General features: G+C 39.0%; 2 protein-coding genes across 3 annotated transcripts in view; one reads left to right on the top strand and one right to left on the bottom strand.

Moving 5' to 3' along the window:
• Positions 1 to 368: 368 nt before the first annotated feature.
• mrps16 (mitochondrial ribosomal protein S16) lies at positions 369 to 1811 on the bottom strand. The gene is made up of 4 exons (XM_077021175.1): positions 1654 to 1811; positions 1427 to 1469; positions 856 to 1116; positions 369 to 690 (listed from the first exon to the last, which is right to left on the bottom strand). The coding sequence occupies exons 2-4, from the start codon at positions 1437 to 1439 to the stop codon at positions 569 to 571; spliced, it is 396 nt and encodes a 131-aa protein (XP_076877290.1). The 5' UTR covers positions 1440 to 1469; positions 1654 to 1811; the 3' UTR covers positions 369 to 568.
• Positions 1812 to 11253: 9442 nt separating this feature from the next.
• Positions 11254 to 13647, top strand: part of pax7a (paired box 7a) — a 50517-nt gene continuing 48123 nt past the window's right edge. The window contains exons 1-3 of one of the 2 annotated variants that reach the window (XM_076986049.1): positions 11254 to 11755; positions 12865 to 13100; positions 13353 to 13497. In XM_076986049.1, the coding sequence (XP_076842164.1) occupies positions 11671 to 11755; positions 12865 to 13100; positions 13353 to 13497 (466 nt within the window). In that variant the 5' untranslated portion in view covers positions 11254 to 11670. The remainder of the gene's footprint in view (positions 11756 to 12864; positions 13101 to 13352; positions 13498 to 13647) is intronic. The other variant, XM_076986129.1, reaches the window with a different exon arrangement.

The following is a 13647-nucleotide window of genomic DNA, read 5'->3' on the forward strand; positions in this document are numbered from 1 at the left end:
CCAAAACTTTCTTTTAGTTTCCATGTCTGAATAACTGATAAAACAGTATTGTGATGTTAGTTACAACAATGTAATCATAAAATAATTAGTTAACATTAAATTCCAGTTGATCCTACTTTTGCACTTTTACTGTAGGAAACTAGGATACCAAGTTTTATTTATAAACTGAATAATGAAAGACAACTGGGGGTGCAACAGTGCTTCAGGTTCAACAAAAGCAAATTCTCTATGTATTTGCTTACGATATTTGTAGACCATAAATCATATAGCAAACAAAAGTGTGATGCATTCATTGCCAGCTCAGTCAGAATGTCACTAAAATGAGGAAGAGAAAAGATTTTTTAAGTTTAAAAAAATCATTCTGAGACGATGGCGGTTACTGGTGAATTTTTTATTCTCTCATACAAAAAAAAAGCACAAAATACAAAGCTTCTTTAAACCCTGCTACAAAACGCACATTGACAACAGGAAGACACAGTGAAATTCAGACTAAACAAATCACAGGGTTACTGACTGTGGTGGTGTAAGCAGTTTGTACAGACAGCCAGAAGAAAAGATGGCACTCGGTTCACTGCACTGCTCCTTGCTCGTCTTGGTCTTCACTCTCGTTTGATTCGGTCAGTGCTGCTTTTCTACGTCGCTCAGCCTCCATTACTGTCATGGGATGCAAGGGGAAGAATCCAGCCAGTCCTGCAAGTTCAAAAACACACTGATTACATCTGCAATTGGAAAATAAAACACAGCAACCATCTTAAATGGAAACATCATTCACTAATGCATATGGATGCTCACCACGGCCCTATAAAATATGATTACTTGAGAATAAAGTTGTATTTCAAAGATAGGAAAACTGACCTAAGAGTTTGGACACAGGCTTTGTTGGATGAGCCCCACAACCCATCCAGTATTTGATTCGGTCGTAGTTGAAACTGACTAGTTTCTCGTTGTAGATGTTTGGGAGAGGGTCGTATGATCCCAGCTGCTCAATGTATTTGCCATCTCGTGACCGTTTGTTGTAGGCTGCCACTATGCGGTAAAACGGCCTGTTGGTGGCGCCACCGAGTGCCATCCGGATAACGACATGACCTCCGTGGTATTTCTTAAGTAATAATGATGCTGTTGGATTCAGAACATCATGCATGCCCACACGTGTACACATACATAGACAAGCACACATACAATTTCACCGTTATAATATGACAAAATAAGGTCAAAATGTTACTTAAACCGAGTAAAGCTACAAAGAAATGCGCTTTCAAAAAGTGCTGTTGACGAGCGAACTAATTTCCCCCCTCTCACGTACTTGGTTGTAAACCAGTTATTAACAAATCACAAACTACTACACTAGTATCAAGTGAGCCAATATGCATCCTGTCAAGAAAATCGAAGACTCGACTCGAGGACATCGAAGTAAACAGCTACTTACATAGATGGACCATAGTCTGCTTTATCTCTCTCTGTGTGTCTCTCTGAGAAAATGGGAGAAAGAGATTAATTACCTTAACATTTTAGAAAGACTTACAGATATGCAATATGCATATAGATAACATCGTATACTAAAGGATATTAGCCTATGCTATACTAGCTATCGCGTTACTATGAACGTGATACTTTATATGACTTTTGCTAGTTTACATCTCTCCATTCACATACCTCAAAAATCTGGACAGTGCATGTAGTAATTAAATCAAAATATCTTAATTTAACTTGGATAAATCTTGTAGCAGCAAAGAAACACAGCAGATATCAACAATATGACATTTACAAGGGCGCAGCCATTTTTCTTTGGACCGGAAATTGAATGAAATTCAGGAAGATAGTTGTTCGAAACATTGTCCACTAGATGGTGATAGTGCATCATCTTTTCAAGGTTCACAATTCAATTCGATACGTCTTTCTTTCTTTCTTTTTATTTATTGTTTCTTTCTTTTTTTCTTTATTTGTTTCTTTCTTATTACGAATATTATTGCTTCATTTATTTTAAGAATTTTTTGACATTAAGAATTATTAGAATGATTCTATAGGTTATTTATTGTTCAGCAGGAAAACTGGAAACGTGAAATCCTGCTTCTCATAAATTCAGAAAACACAAAAATATTTTCAGGAGAAGAGAAGGAAGAAGAAGAGGAGGAGGAAGAAGAAGAATGTAGCAGTAGTTTTGTACTTCTTGAGAACAAATAAACATGGGAATGAAAAGATACTTTGAAAAGCTACAGGGCAAACCAAATGCATCTTACATGAATGGACTGACAGCCACTAACTCCACTAACATTAACCACTGACTCCACTTGTGCCTGGTGCATTTTGGGACACCAGTGTTCCACCTGTGATCACCTGTGACAGTAATGATTGTCCATCATTACAGTACAAGGTCCATTTTGAAAGGATAAATACAATACTTCTCTTACTTTATTACTTCCTATTTAGCTTCATAAATTTTATGTGACAGAGGAAATCCCTTATTTGGAGGAAACAGAATAAAATTTATTGGCCAAAAATGCTAATACATACAAGAAATTTGATTCCTACCATTGGTGATTCACAAGCAATACAGACAGTATACAGACAATGCACAACACACAAGCAAAAATCAGATGATACAGAAGACAAACTATATGCATTAAACATAGAGAAACAATAATGCACATTAATTAAATTACGAGAATATTTGTACAATACAGTAAATGTGAAGCAGGATGCAATTAATAAATTACTAGCTATGTCATAGTGATTTATAAAGGTGTTGGCATGAAGGAAGAGACTCCTCCTTCTTCCTACTGTTTACTGCACTCTGTTCCTGTTATATTTAGTTGCTCTGAACCAGACTGTGATGGGTGTTTCCAGGAGAGACTTGATGACTGTGGTAGACCATATTCCTCCACTGCCACTGAAAATAGCCCACTGCATAGGCTGTTTTGAGGATGGAGTTGGCGTTGGTCTCTCAATTCAGGTATTGGGAAATGGTAGTTCCTAGAAACTTGAAGGTCTCCATCATTGACAAGGAGATGTTGGATGTTCTGAGATGGAGCAGTGCTGAAGGGTGTCTTCTAAAGTTCACTGTCATATCCACATTATTGAACATTCCAGGAACCCCAAACCCAAACAACAACCTCACAGTTTCCTTCGAGAACACCTTGTTAACACCATCAGAAACTGCACGAAGCCTGGGTGTAACGTTGGACAACGAGTTGTCCTTCTCAACACATGTTTCAAAACTGACCCGATCCTGCAGATTTCTCCTCTGCAACATACGGAGAATACGACCCTTCCTTTCACAGGAAGCTACTCAAGTGCTTGTGCAGTCTCTAGTAATCTCTAAGCTGGACTACTGCAATTCCCTACTTGCAGGTCTTCCTCCACGGATCATCAGACCTCTACAACTAATTCAGAATGCTGCAGCACAACTGGTCTTCAATCTACCCAAGTTCTCACATGTGACTCCTCTGCTACGCTCTCTTCACTGGCTTCCAGTAGCGGCATGCATCAGATATAAAACCTTGGTGCTTGCTTACAAAGCCAAAAATGGACTGGCCCCTCCCTACATGATGTCCATGGTCAAAAGCCATTCCATACAGCGAACACTCAGAACCTCAAGCTTGGCTCGACTCGAAACTCCATGCTTAAAGTCTCATGGAAGACAAAGCTCCAGACTATTCTCCGTCCTGGCTCCAAAATGGTGGAACGATCTTCCATTAGCTGCTAGGACTGCAGTCTATTGCTATCTTCAAGCGTAGACTGAAGACCCACCTGTTTGTTGAGTTCTTACCAGAGCACTAACTCAGCTGATACCACTTGCCGTTGTTGTAAATTGTATGTCTGTCTATGGTTATTTGTGCTTCTTGGCAAATGTCTAACTTGCAAAACACTAGGTAATGACATTGACTCCTGTAGCAGTAATCTGACTCAATGGTATCTTGAATTCTGGCCTATCTGTATTATTTCCTAGGATGAATTCTGCGCTCGGATGCAAAGCACTTTGTAAGTCGCTCTGGATAAGAGCGCCTGCTAAATGCCGTAAATGTAAATGTGTTCATCCCCCTGCTCAAATAAAGACTCATCACCTTTTTGCATGACTCCAAAGACTACCTGTAAACGTGAGGAGTGTAACAGCTGGTTCCTTGGGGATTGACTCATTGTAGAAGGACAAGACATCCCTGAGGAGCAGCAGTGCTGACTGTCTCCGTACCAGAAGGAACTTCCTCCAGCCTCGCATGCTGGTGATCCACCGAACGCTGGCAGGGGAGTGGGAGGATTTCTGGAATGATGGTGTTGAACACCAAGCTAAAGTACAAAAACAGAATCATTGCGTTTGGTAGTCAAGGTGTTGCAAGATCAGTCCTTTTCGTCCAGCAGGTAAACTGCTGTCAGTCCAGCGGGTGTCCTTGCCAACACCATTCAAAGGTTTCCATGAACGCAGATAACTCAGGCCTGTAAGAGTTTCTTGGGAAGTGGGATCATGGTGGAAGATGGGATATCCCAGGAATCTGTTGAATATCTGCCTGAATGCTGGACCCTGTTGGTCAACTCAGGTTTTAAGTGAAGAAATAAGGACCAAGCCCATGAGAGAATTGGACTATTAATATCTCAAATTATACTCATTCATCTGTTTCACATGGCAAGAGTCAAGTGATCCAATTCCTTGATTTTGTTTCCTGCTTCTTTAATCCTCTACTGCATGGTGTTGCTTCAGCTATTACAGTTTTCTCTGGGTAATTTAAAACACAGTGTAAAAGGTTACTGTGACATATTCCTGGTCTAGAAACAAAAACAGGACCTTGGAAGCAGGAATCGAACACAGAATGTTTAATTATTAATGAGTGCCGTTAACCACACACAGGTGCAACCCATCTTAATTACTAGTTCACCCAGGCTGTCTCTCTGCCCCACAGAAGAGGCTGGGCCACACCCCTGGGCCACACCCCTCTGCTATAGAAATCATGACTATTTAGCTTTCAATAACATGACATATTTCTGAGTGACACAGGGAACTAGGATCAAATGTTTGCATTTTGATAGCAGATTATAGAACAACAGCAATTTTGTCAAATGATATTGAGATGCATACTGTACAGTATTATGCATTATACAAGCACTAACAATACAAAAAAATCCATTGTTAATAATATAATAGTTTATACATAACAATAATAACAATACATTTTAATGCAAACCTCTTTGGATTAACAAGCAATTATTCACTCATAGTGCATATAGTGCATAGATCCAAACAGGTCCATACAGTAATTTCTAGCTTGTATCCATTAGTGTGTTCTAATTTGTTAAACATGCCCCGTCACTGTGTCATTTTGTTTGACATCTGCAATTGTATTTAAGCTCCAAATTCCAAAGCAAAGGGCTCTCCATATGTACCTAGTCTCAGCCATAAAGCAGTGCCATTTTTGCCCCAGAGAAGCCCAGATCGAATCCAAGCAGGTGGGCTTATGCATGTAGACTTGCCCCACAGCAGCATGGAAACAAATCACCCTCATTGACTTTAAAAGGCCTTTGCACATAAAAGGCTTTTTCTGAGCTGGCCAGATTGGATGAGATCTAAATGTTCTCTTCCGAGACCTTTGCCTTGAGTTGCCAGGACACCCGGGCTAGCGGATGATAGTCATACCCAATTATAGTTAAGAGCCCTCAGCCCCTGTGTGTGAGGTGGACACCTAACTGACTGTAGCCTTCTCGCCAGGTCGTGACCTGCTTGCACCCAGCAGTGTCTGGTCCCTTGTGCACACAGGAGGGGTCAGGAGATCAGGCAGAAAGGGCAAGTGGCCCATAACCGTCATGCACACCATGGACGGGGGCAGCAGCATGTTTGATGGGCGCACACACTGACCACCTTTTGCTGCACCGATTGTGTATAGTAGTGTTAATATTTGTTTCTAAAGACACATGATTGTTAGAACCATATGTGGAACAATAGGAGACTGAAGAATGTCTTCATGTATATTCATATGGCTTAGTATTCTGTAATTGAGGTAACCATGGGCTGTCGCTATATCCATTATAAAGGTACATCAGCGTTTTTAGATTCTGTGATATAATTTAGTGAGGAAAAACAGTTCTTATCTGATTGGGGAGGTTTGAAGAATTGGCTCATTTCTACAAAAATGACCGTTTAAACCCCCTGCAAGGACTTCAAAAGGGGTAATCAGGAACCCAGCAGGGCCTTAATGCGGGTCAATGGATCTTGATACTAGTTTAATTTCCGTGCAACACTGGTCAGAGAAATTACTTATTTTCAGGGAAATGGTGTCTGCTCCATAGTGCAGTGTTGGGATTGATCTGACTCGAATTCACAAAGTATTTAAGTGAGGTTTTATGTTGGTTTTGCTTAGCAGACTTATTATGTTTGCTATATTTTTGGCTATTGTTTTAAATATATTATTAGATATTAGATGTTTTATGGACGTATGTGATGTGGTACTATATGTAATTGATTGTAATCTTGTTTTATATATTAATAATAATAATCACAATCCATGTTCATCTTATTATATGAATATAATAATATAGTATATATATATATATATGTATATATATATATATATATAGTATATTATAATAATATAGTATATAGAATATAATATATTATAATAATATAATTTTATAAAATACAAATGTTATAATTTTATACTATAATAATTTAATATTATTAGAAAGAGAGAGAGAGAGAGAAAGAGAAAGATTAAAAATTGGGAAAAGAGAGAGAGAGATATTAAAAATTGTAATAAAGTACACAAAGTTGCCAGAGAAACAGGATGTTTCAGTCAGAGGTCCTTTATCAGCTGTGTAATATTTAATATATATTCAAATTGAAAAATATATATATATATAATATAATGTGTATATATGATGTGTGTGTGTGTGTGTGTGTGTGTGTGTGTGTGTGTGTGTGAGAGAGAGAGAGAGAGAGAGAGAGAGAGAGAGAGAGAGAGAGTGTGTGTGTGTCACGGTCACAGCTCCGGACCCTTCCCTGTGGGCGTGTCGTTATGTCGTCTGCGTGCAGTTATGTCCATATTTGTAGTTCCGTGGGTGTGGGTAGTTTGTGAGCGTGTTCGTAGTCGCACCTGTGCCTTGTCTCGAGATCACGAGGATATGTGTTAATCACCTATTTAATGTGCGTTCGCGCAATGTCTTGTGCTCGTCTTTGTCTAAAGTTTCGTGCCTGCGTGAGTGTCAGTTGTATATGCTTGCCCTCCGCACGAAGCTTACACCTGTTATTTGTGTTATTAAACGTTTCATGTGCACCGTTCGACGCTCGTCGTGCCTCCTCCTTCAAGCGTCACAGTGTGTGCTTGAATATTCCAATATTCATATAGCCATTGCAATGGAGACATACACTTGCTATCTTCCATAATGGCATAAATAATATAACTAAGAAACTTTCATTAAATAGGACATGAGGTTTTTAACAAAACAAATATTTTATGCAAAATTGGTGAAATCACATGAGCAGTCGTTATAATAATAATATCAATAGTGATAGTTATAATAGTTATATTAGTAACACAGATTCTAGAGTTTAATTATCATCTAAATTAACTTAAATTAACAATATTCATTATTCACTCCTCTCGCATGACCTATCACCTAATATATAATATACCAATATATACATAATATACACATAATGTATATAAACCAAGTCGGCTGCCAAACCACCTGTATTATAGAAAATGTTCTCAAATAGGTTATATCTGTGTGCTTATATGCTGGTTGCTTTATTCACACTATCAGTATGATCAAAATTCTTCATACATTTGTAGCAAATACAATGAAATTCAGAGACTTTAGCATTTCAGAGTAAGGAATTGTGTTCTGTGTTTGTTGGACTGTAATGTAGAAATATCTTTAGGAATCTCTTTAAGGTAAAAGCTTAATGTAAACTTTCTTGTACTATATTTCACTGCACAGTACTGTCTGGTGCTGTTTACTGTACAGTTTTATTCCTGAATAACCCACTGTTCTTGCTCACAGACAAGGCAAGCCACACTATGATAGCATCTTTGTATTAGCATTGTTATGCTATGCATTCTGTCCTATTCCCTGCTATTCAAGTAAATGAGAATCCTAACATGCAGCGACCGTCTTCTAGGCTACATGACACTGGGCCCCACACTGGGCAGCAGGATCAAATCACTCTATGGCGGAAGCAATAACACATCGTCGTAATTGTCAGCAGATGTAAGCGTGCCTCTGCACGTTAACAAGAATCCACCAGGACCGCCGGCAGCGGTCGCCATGGCAATGCTGATGAGATGGCTATAGAGTCTGACCAGCAGTTCAACTTTGAGTCCATGCGAAGCTTTCTTGACACGGTGGTGTGTAATTGTGGGTAAACCTTGCAAGTCAAACCTACCGAGCTCCTGCAGAGAAGTGGACAATGTGATTTATAAGTACAATTTGATTTTGTGATTAGGGGAATGTCAAAGATCCTGCACGTTCATTTGTTTTATAAATCTGGTACTAGCTGAATTGTTGCTAAGGCAACCTGTTGGTTGATTGCAACAAAGGAATAATACAGAGCTTTGATAAGAAATCTTTAGCTCTAGCTACATCATTTTCTGTTCTATGATAGAAAACACAATTTGTTTGCTCGCATTTCTGGGCAATGGTGTCTTTTTGAAATAGAACATACATAAATCAAGAAAAACAGTTACACAAACGCCCTCTATGGGTCATAATAATAACATTGGCTATGAATTCTTTCCACATACATTTTTTACATCTCTTTGAAAATAGTTGTCACAAAATGGCTACACATATGATGAACAGACGCATATTATAATAATAATAATAACTATTGGTTTGTTTGGGTGTCCGTTTGAATTACTTAATGGTGTAAATGTGATTGGTCACGCTACGTTTAAGTTAGTGACTAAGTTTAGAGTCTGTGACTACGTTTAGAGTCTGTGCTCGAACCTGTGCTCTGTTATGATCAGGGGAGCAAAAGGATTGTAATATTTGATTAATATTTTTAATGGTGGTCGTCCTTCGTAACTGAAGTCATCAAGGGTGATAAAATTGTGCCCCCTTTCTAATAAGCTGAAATCAACGAAATATTTCGTATTACTCTTCAATGAAAGAGCATGTTCTAATCCAATAGCATCCTCAGCTAAATAAGCAGCGCAGCTCCGTTTGCAGAGACATGTTGCTATTGTAACAAAAATACAAACGATGATAATATTGCTGTTGCTTGGACAGCCGCAATAATATGAAAGCTGACCGCTTTTAAGATGTCCTGTGTTCGTTTCTCTCTCTCTAACTCTCTAAAAGTTAATTCGTGACTTTACAGTTTTTCAGTTTTTCTTAGTTCAACACGTTATTTTCCCGCACGAATCTTTTAACGAAAATGGTGTGAGAGAGAGAGAGAGACAGACAGACAGACAGAGAGAGAGAGAGAGAGAGAGAGAGAGAGAGAGAGAGAGAGAGATTCCTTTGGAGAGTTTCATAAACCGGCGGAAAAAGGCAAGTTTCCCATCAAAGCCATACTGGTCTGGTCTAGTAGGGTTTCACTTGATTGATGCTTGACTTAATCCATAGCTTGGCGAATCTTCCCAGGAGGGTGAGTCTGCCTCTTTGTGTCTGTCTAACCCATGCGAAGCTAACCAAAGCGAGAGAGTGAGGGTCAGAGCTTTGCAGTTGGATACCAGGTCTTCCCCACCGGCACATCTGCATGTGAAATCGCCATTTCACCCCTGCACACTCCCTAATTGTTGTAAAAATTATTTGTGAAATTGCTTTCCACCAGGAGTGTTCTCCACGGCAATTGTCACGTAATTTTCTATGCACGGCGGTCCCACAGAGTTAATACACGTGCCCGGACCATTCAGCATATTTGCAATATCAACAACATGCATTATTTATTATTTTGCTTTATTTTTTGTTTTTTGTATGTGTTAATAAAGCAAATTAAAAGTACCTTTATAACGACTATATATATATATATATATATATATATATATATATATATATATATATATATATATATATATATAACAAATGCTCTCAATAGCCTTCAAACTGTAGTAGCCTACTTTTGGTCTTTTTTCAAAATGTTATGCTGATAACAATCTTGTCCACACGGAGTATTTGTCCAGACGCCAAATGACTATTGAAGGCTTTCGTTCAGTTTAACAGGCCTAGTCAATTAACTGTGGGTCAGAGCGCGTGCAGTAAATGTTATGCTTTAGTGGTTGACCATCTGTACTGTCCGTTCTTAACAAGAATTATAAATGTCATGACCAATCATTCTTGCACATAACATGGGGTAGGGTTTGGGGGTTATGCGCCGGGTAAGAATGGAACAAATTGTAGTTTATGGTGGGACATTTGCATTCCGCTGCAGGACAATGTGAACGTCTTCAAATAAGTGTTCAGAAATATTTACACATATCTACATATCTATAGATGTGTCTATACTTAGAATACTTGGTCTAGTGTTTTTAAATACTTTCTTTATGAATTTTACTAAACGGTTGGTCTGATAATTAAAATGTTTATTTATACAGATGCAATGAGTGAAATGGTTCAAATCCGATACTGGGTGCTATTGAATGCCAGAGCGCGATACTGGTTTTCTGATGTAGGCTTCTAGTTGTCTTGATCCAGTTTACTCAAAAAGTTAGATTTCCTAATAATTCAATTTTTTTAAATATAATTGGTACTATCATAATGTTAGCAAGACATTTACATATTAAAACAAGTATTATTAAATAAATTCATAATACAACAGAAGTAATATTTTATACTAGCGTTAGGACAAAACTCTCAACAAATACATGTTCACGATGTTTGTATACTTCACATCTACAGAAAGAAAGAAAGCAAGAGGAGTATCAATACAGAGAGAGAAGTTATGAATTATGGCAAGGTGTGTGTGTGTGTGTGTGTGTGTGTGTGTGTGTGTGTGTGTGTGTGAAAAAGCGAGACAGAAAGAGAGAGAATGAGGTGGGGTGCAAAAAAGAGAGCCCTCACAAAACGCTTGATTAGAACGAACGTTTAGCATACATCTCAAATCAGTGATGAATGAAAATTCCATTTAACATTTCCTGTGTCTTGACTTATAATAGGGTGGGAGGGCAGCAGTTATATAGGCTCAAAGCGAAACGTCTGTCTGCGGTCTTAACCGTTCACTCCTATTGGTCGCCAGGTCCGAGGCTTTACCCCGTCTTTCCAACAGGAATAAAAGAGAGGCCGGAGAGCCTATCGTTGCGCGCGCCTGCCCCCTCCCATAACGTGCGCCAAAGTTGGCCACTTAAACTACTCCCAGTCACCAGCAGAGGATTTTATCAAAACTAGCAGACCTCTGACTGATTCAAAGCAAACAAACACAATTTACCTTCGTTTAATAAGAGTGCTATAATCCCTTTCCTTCCGCACACTTCGCTTTAAAAACTTTACACTCTGCGTTCTTGGCTTTTTTAATGAAAAGCACTAGGCAACTGAATGCAAAGTTGTCTGACTTTTTCTTCAGTTTTCTGGGCATAATATCCACTGGTGTCTTGTTGGAATTTCGTTTTCTGGGTCGATTTCTGCATGGCTTGTTAAAAAGATCGGACCTGTTGTAGTTTCCTCGGCGAAGGCAAGACTGGACCTATCTGTGTGTCTGGTGTTTGACTGAGTAGACTATTTATTTTTTTATTTTTTTTTTGAGTAGCTGGAATGGCTACTTTACCAGGAACAGTTCCTAGAATGGTTCGGCCAGCACCAGGCCAGAACTATCCCCGCACTGGATTTCCATTGGAAGGTATGCTATCTTTTATGACTGCTTTTGCAAAGATTGTCATGCCATATTTTGGGGGGAGGGAAATGTTGCTTACCAAACACAGCCCCTCTACGTCAGTCTGTAGACTAGAGCTCTAGAGATCTTTTGAATTCATTCAATAATTTTAATGCAAAATGTTAAGCAAATGCAAAATGTTATAGACGGCAATACATGTGAGTCCTGAGATATCACCAAACATAAAACGCTCGAATTGTCAGTGAATCAACCTGAAAGCTGTTCTGTGATCTAAATTAGCCTAACTACGATAATCATAAATGCGCAAATTTTCAAACCAAAAATAGATTTCAGATAAATATGAAATCATTTATTAGCGTATTAACTTTTAAAAATACCCCTTTCGAGAGTCATTTATTTTGCAAACCTTTGAAATGTTCATAACAATGCACACGCCAAAAGTTACATTTACACCTGCTTGCTCAGCTAGAGCACCGACTGGGATCTCTTTGCAGAACGAGAAGGCTCGTGCTTAAGGGCCGTTGACGAAAATGTTCAAACTCATGAATCTTGCAACTACACGCAAGCTGTGGGATTTACTCAAGTGTCCTGCAGCATCAAATGGAACTAAAACACACAGCTAAGAGATGGCTCAACGGATCATGCCAATATTTGTCCTGCATGACTAGGAATAATCGAGGTGTAAAGTGTGACATCTTCAGAGCCTCTTGAATGGCAAACAGGGCACTGAAGTGTTATACTGCCTCAAATGATGCATGTTACAGGACAAATAGAGTGGGTGAGCCTAACGCGACTCTGGTCGGTGGTCATGCCCTTCGTGCTGAAGGGAGGTATTTGTTTTTGAACAGTTCCAGGTCTTGACTATTGCATTAAATGTTATAATTGTCATTAGTTGTGGCAGAGTGTGGCATAAGAAGATAGGCTACTTGATAAGTAATGCACAGATCTAGCCAAATCGACAGTATTTTATTCTATGACAAAATCTCTGGTAATGGGGTGCAGACATTCGAATGCAAAACTATTGGCTATTCCAGAACAAATGTACAGACCATTTTCCTACATGTAATTATAACTTTATAATTGGGATCGGCCTGAATATGTTTGTTATGGAACAGTATCAACCCCCCTGGGCCAAGGTCGAGTCAACCAGCTTGGTGGAGTGTTCATCAATGGAAGGCCTCTACCGAATCATATTCGACACAAGATAGTCGAGATGGCTCACCACGGCATTCGACCCTGCGTAATCTCGCGACAGCTGCGAGTTTCCCACGGTTGCGTGTCTAAAATCCTTTGTCGGTACCAGGAGACGGGTTCGATTCGTCCTGGAGCAATAGGTGGAAGTAAACCCAGGGTGAGTGGACAATTTTGCAACATCACCGTGTTGAATGTTGCTGAAACACGTAAAATCATGGACTTGGGCCTGTACAAAACTTTTAAGCTCTCAAACTTATTATATGCATCCTAGCCCAAAGTTTATTAATGCAGAACGCAGCATAAGTATTGTAGGGTTGTTATATTAATGATATATATTTACAAAAATGTATTAAAATGTATTTTCCTCTTCTTTGTCATGTTTTTGGTTCAAAATGGTTTAATACTAAAGCAGGTGGCAACGCCTGACGTTGAAAAGAGAATTGAGGAATACAAACGCGAGAATCCAGGAATGTTCAGTTGGGAGATTCGTGACAAACTGCTGAAGGACGGAGTGTGCGACAGAAGCACGGTTCCTTCAGGTGAGGCCTCATCCGGTAAGCACCCTTTCCTTTCTACTGAGACTACACACTGCGAAATGCAGATTTTATACGCGCGTGCACTGCACCTTATCCCCTACTTTAACCGTTGATCTTGTTTATTGTTCGTAGTAAATACATGACATAAAAAAATAAAAATATTTAACA

This window comes from Brachyhypopomus gauderio, chromosome 1 (genome assembly GCF_052324685.1).
Source record: "Brachyhypopomus gauderio isolate BG-103 chromosome 1, BGAUD_0.2, whole genome shotgun sequence".
Classification (NCBI taxonomy): domain Eukaryota; kingdom Metazoa; phylum Chordata; class Actinopteri; order Gymnotiformes; family Hypopomidae; genus Brachyhypopomus; species Brachyhypopomus gauderio.

Excerpts from the sequence above, each read along its gene's own strand:
- mrps16 (XM_077021175.1), bottom strand. Across the intron at positions 691-855 it reads GCCTGTGTCCAAACTCTTAG|GACTGGCTGGATTCTTCCCC; the intron begins GTCAGTTTTCCT and ends TTGAACTTGCAG.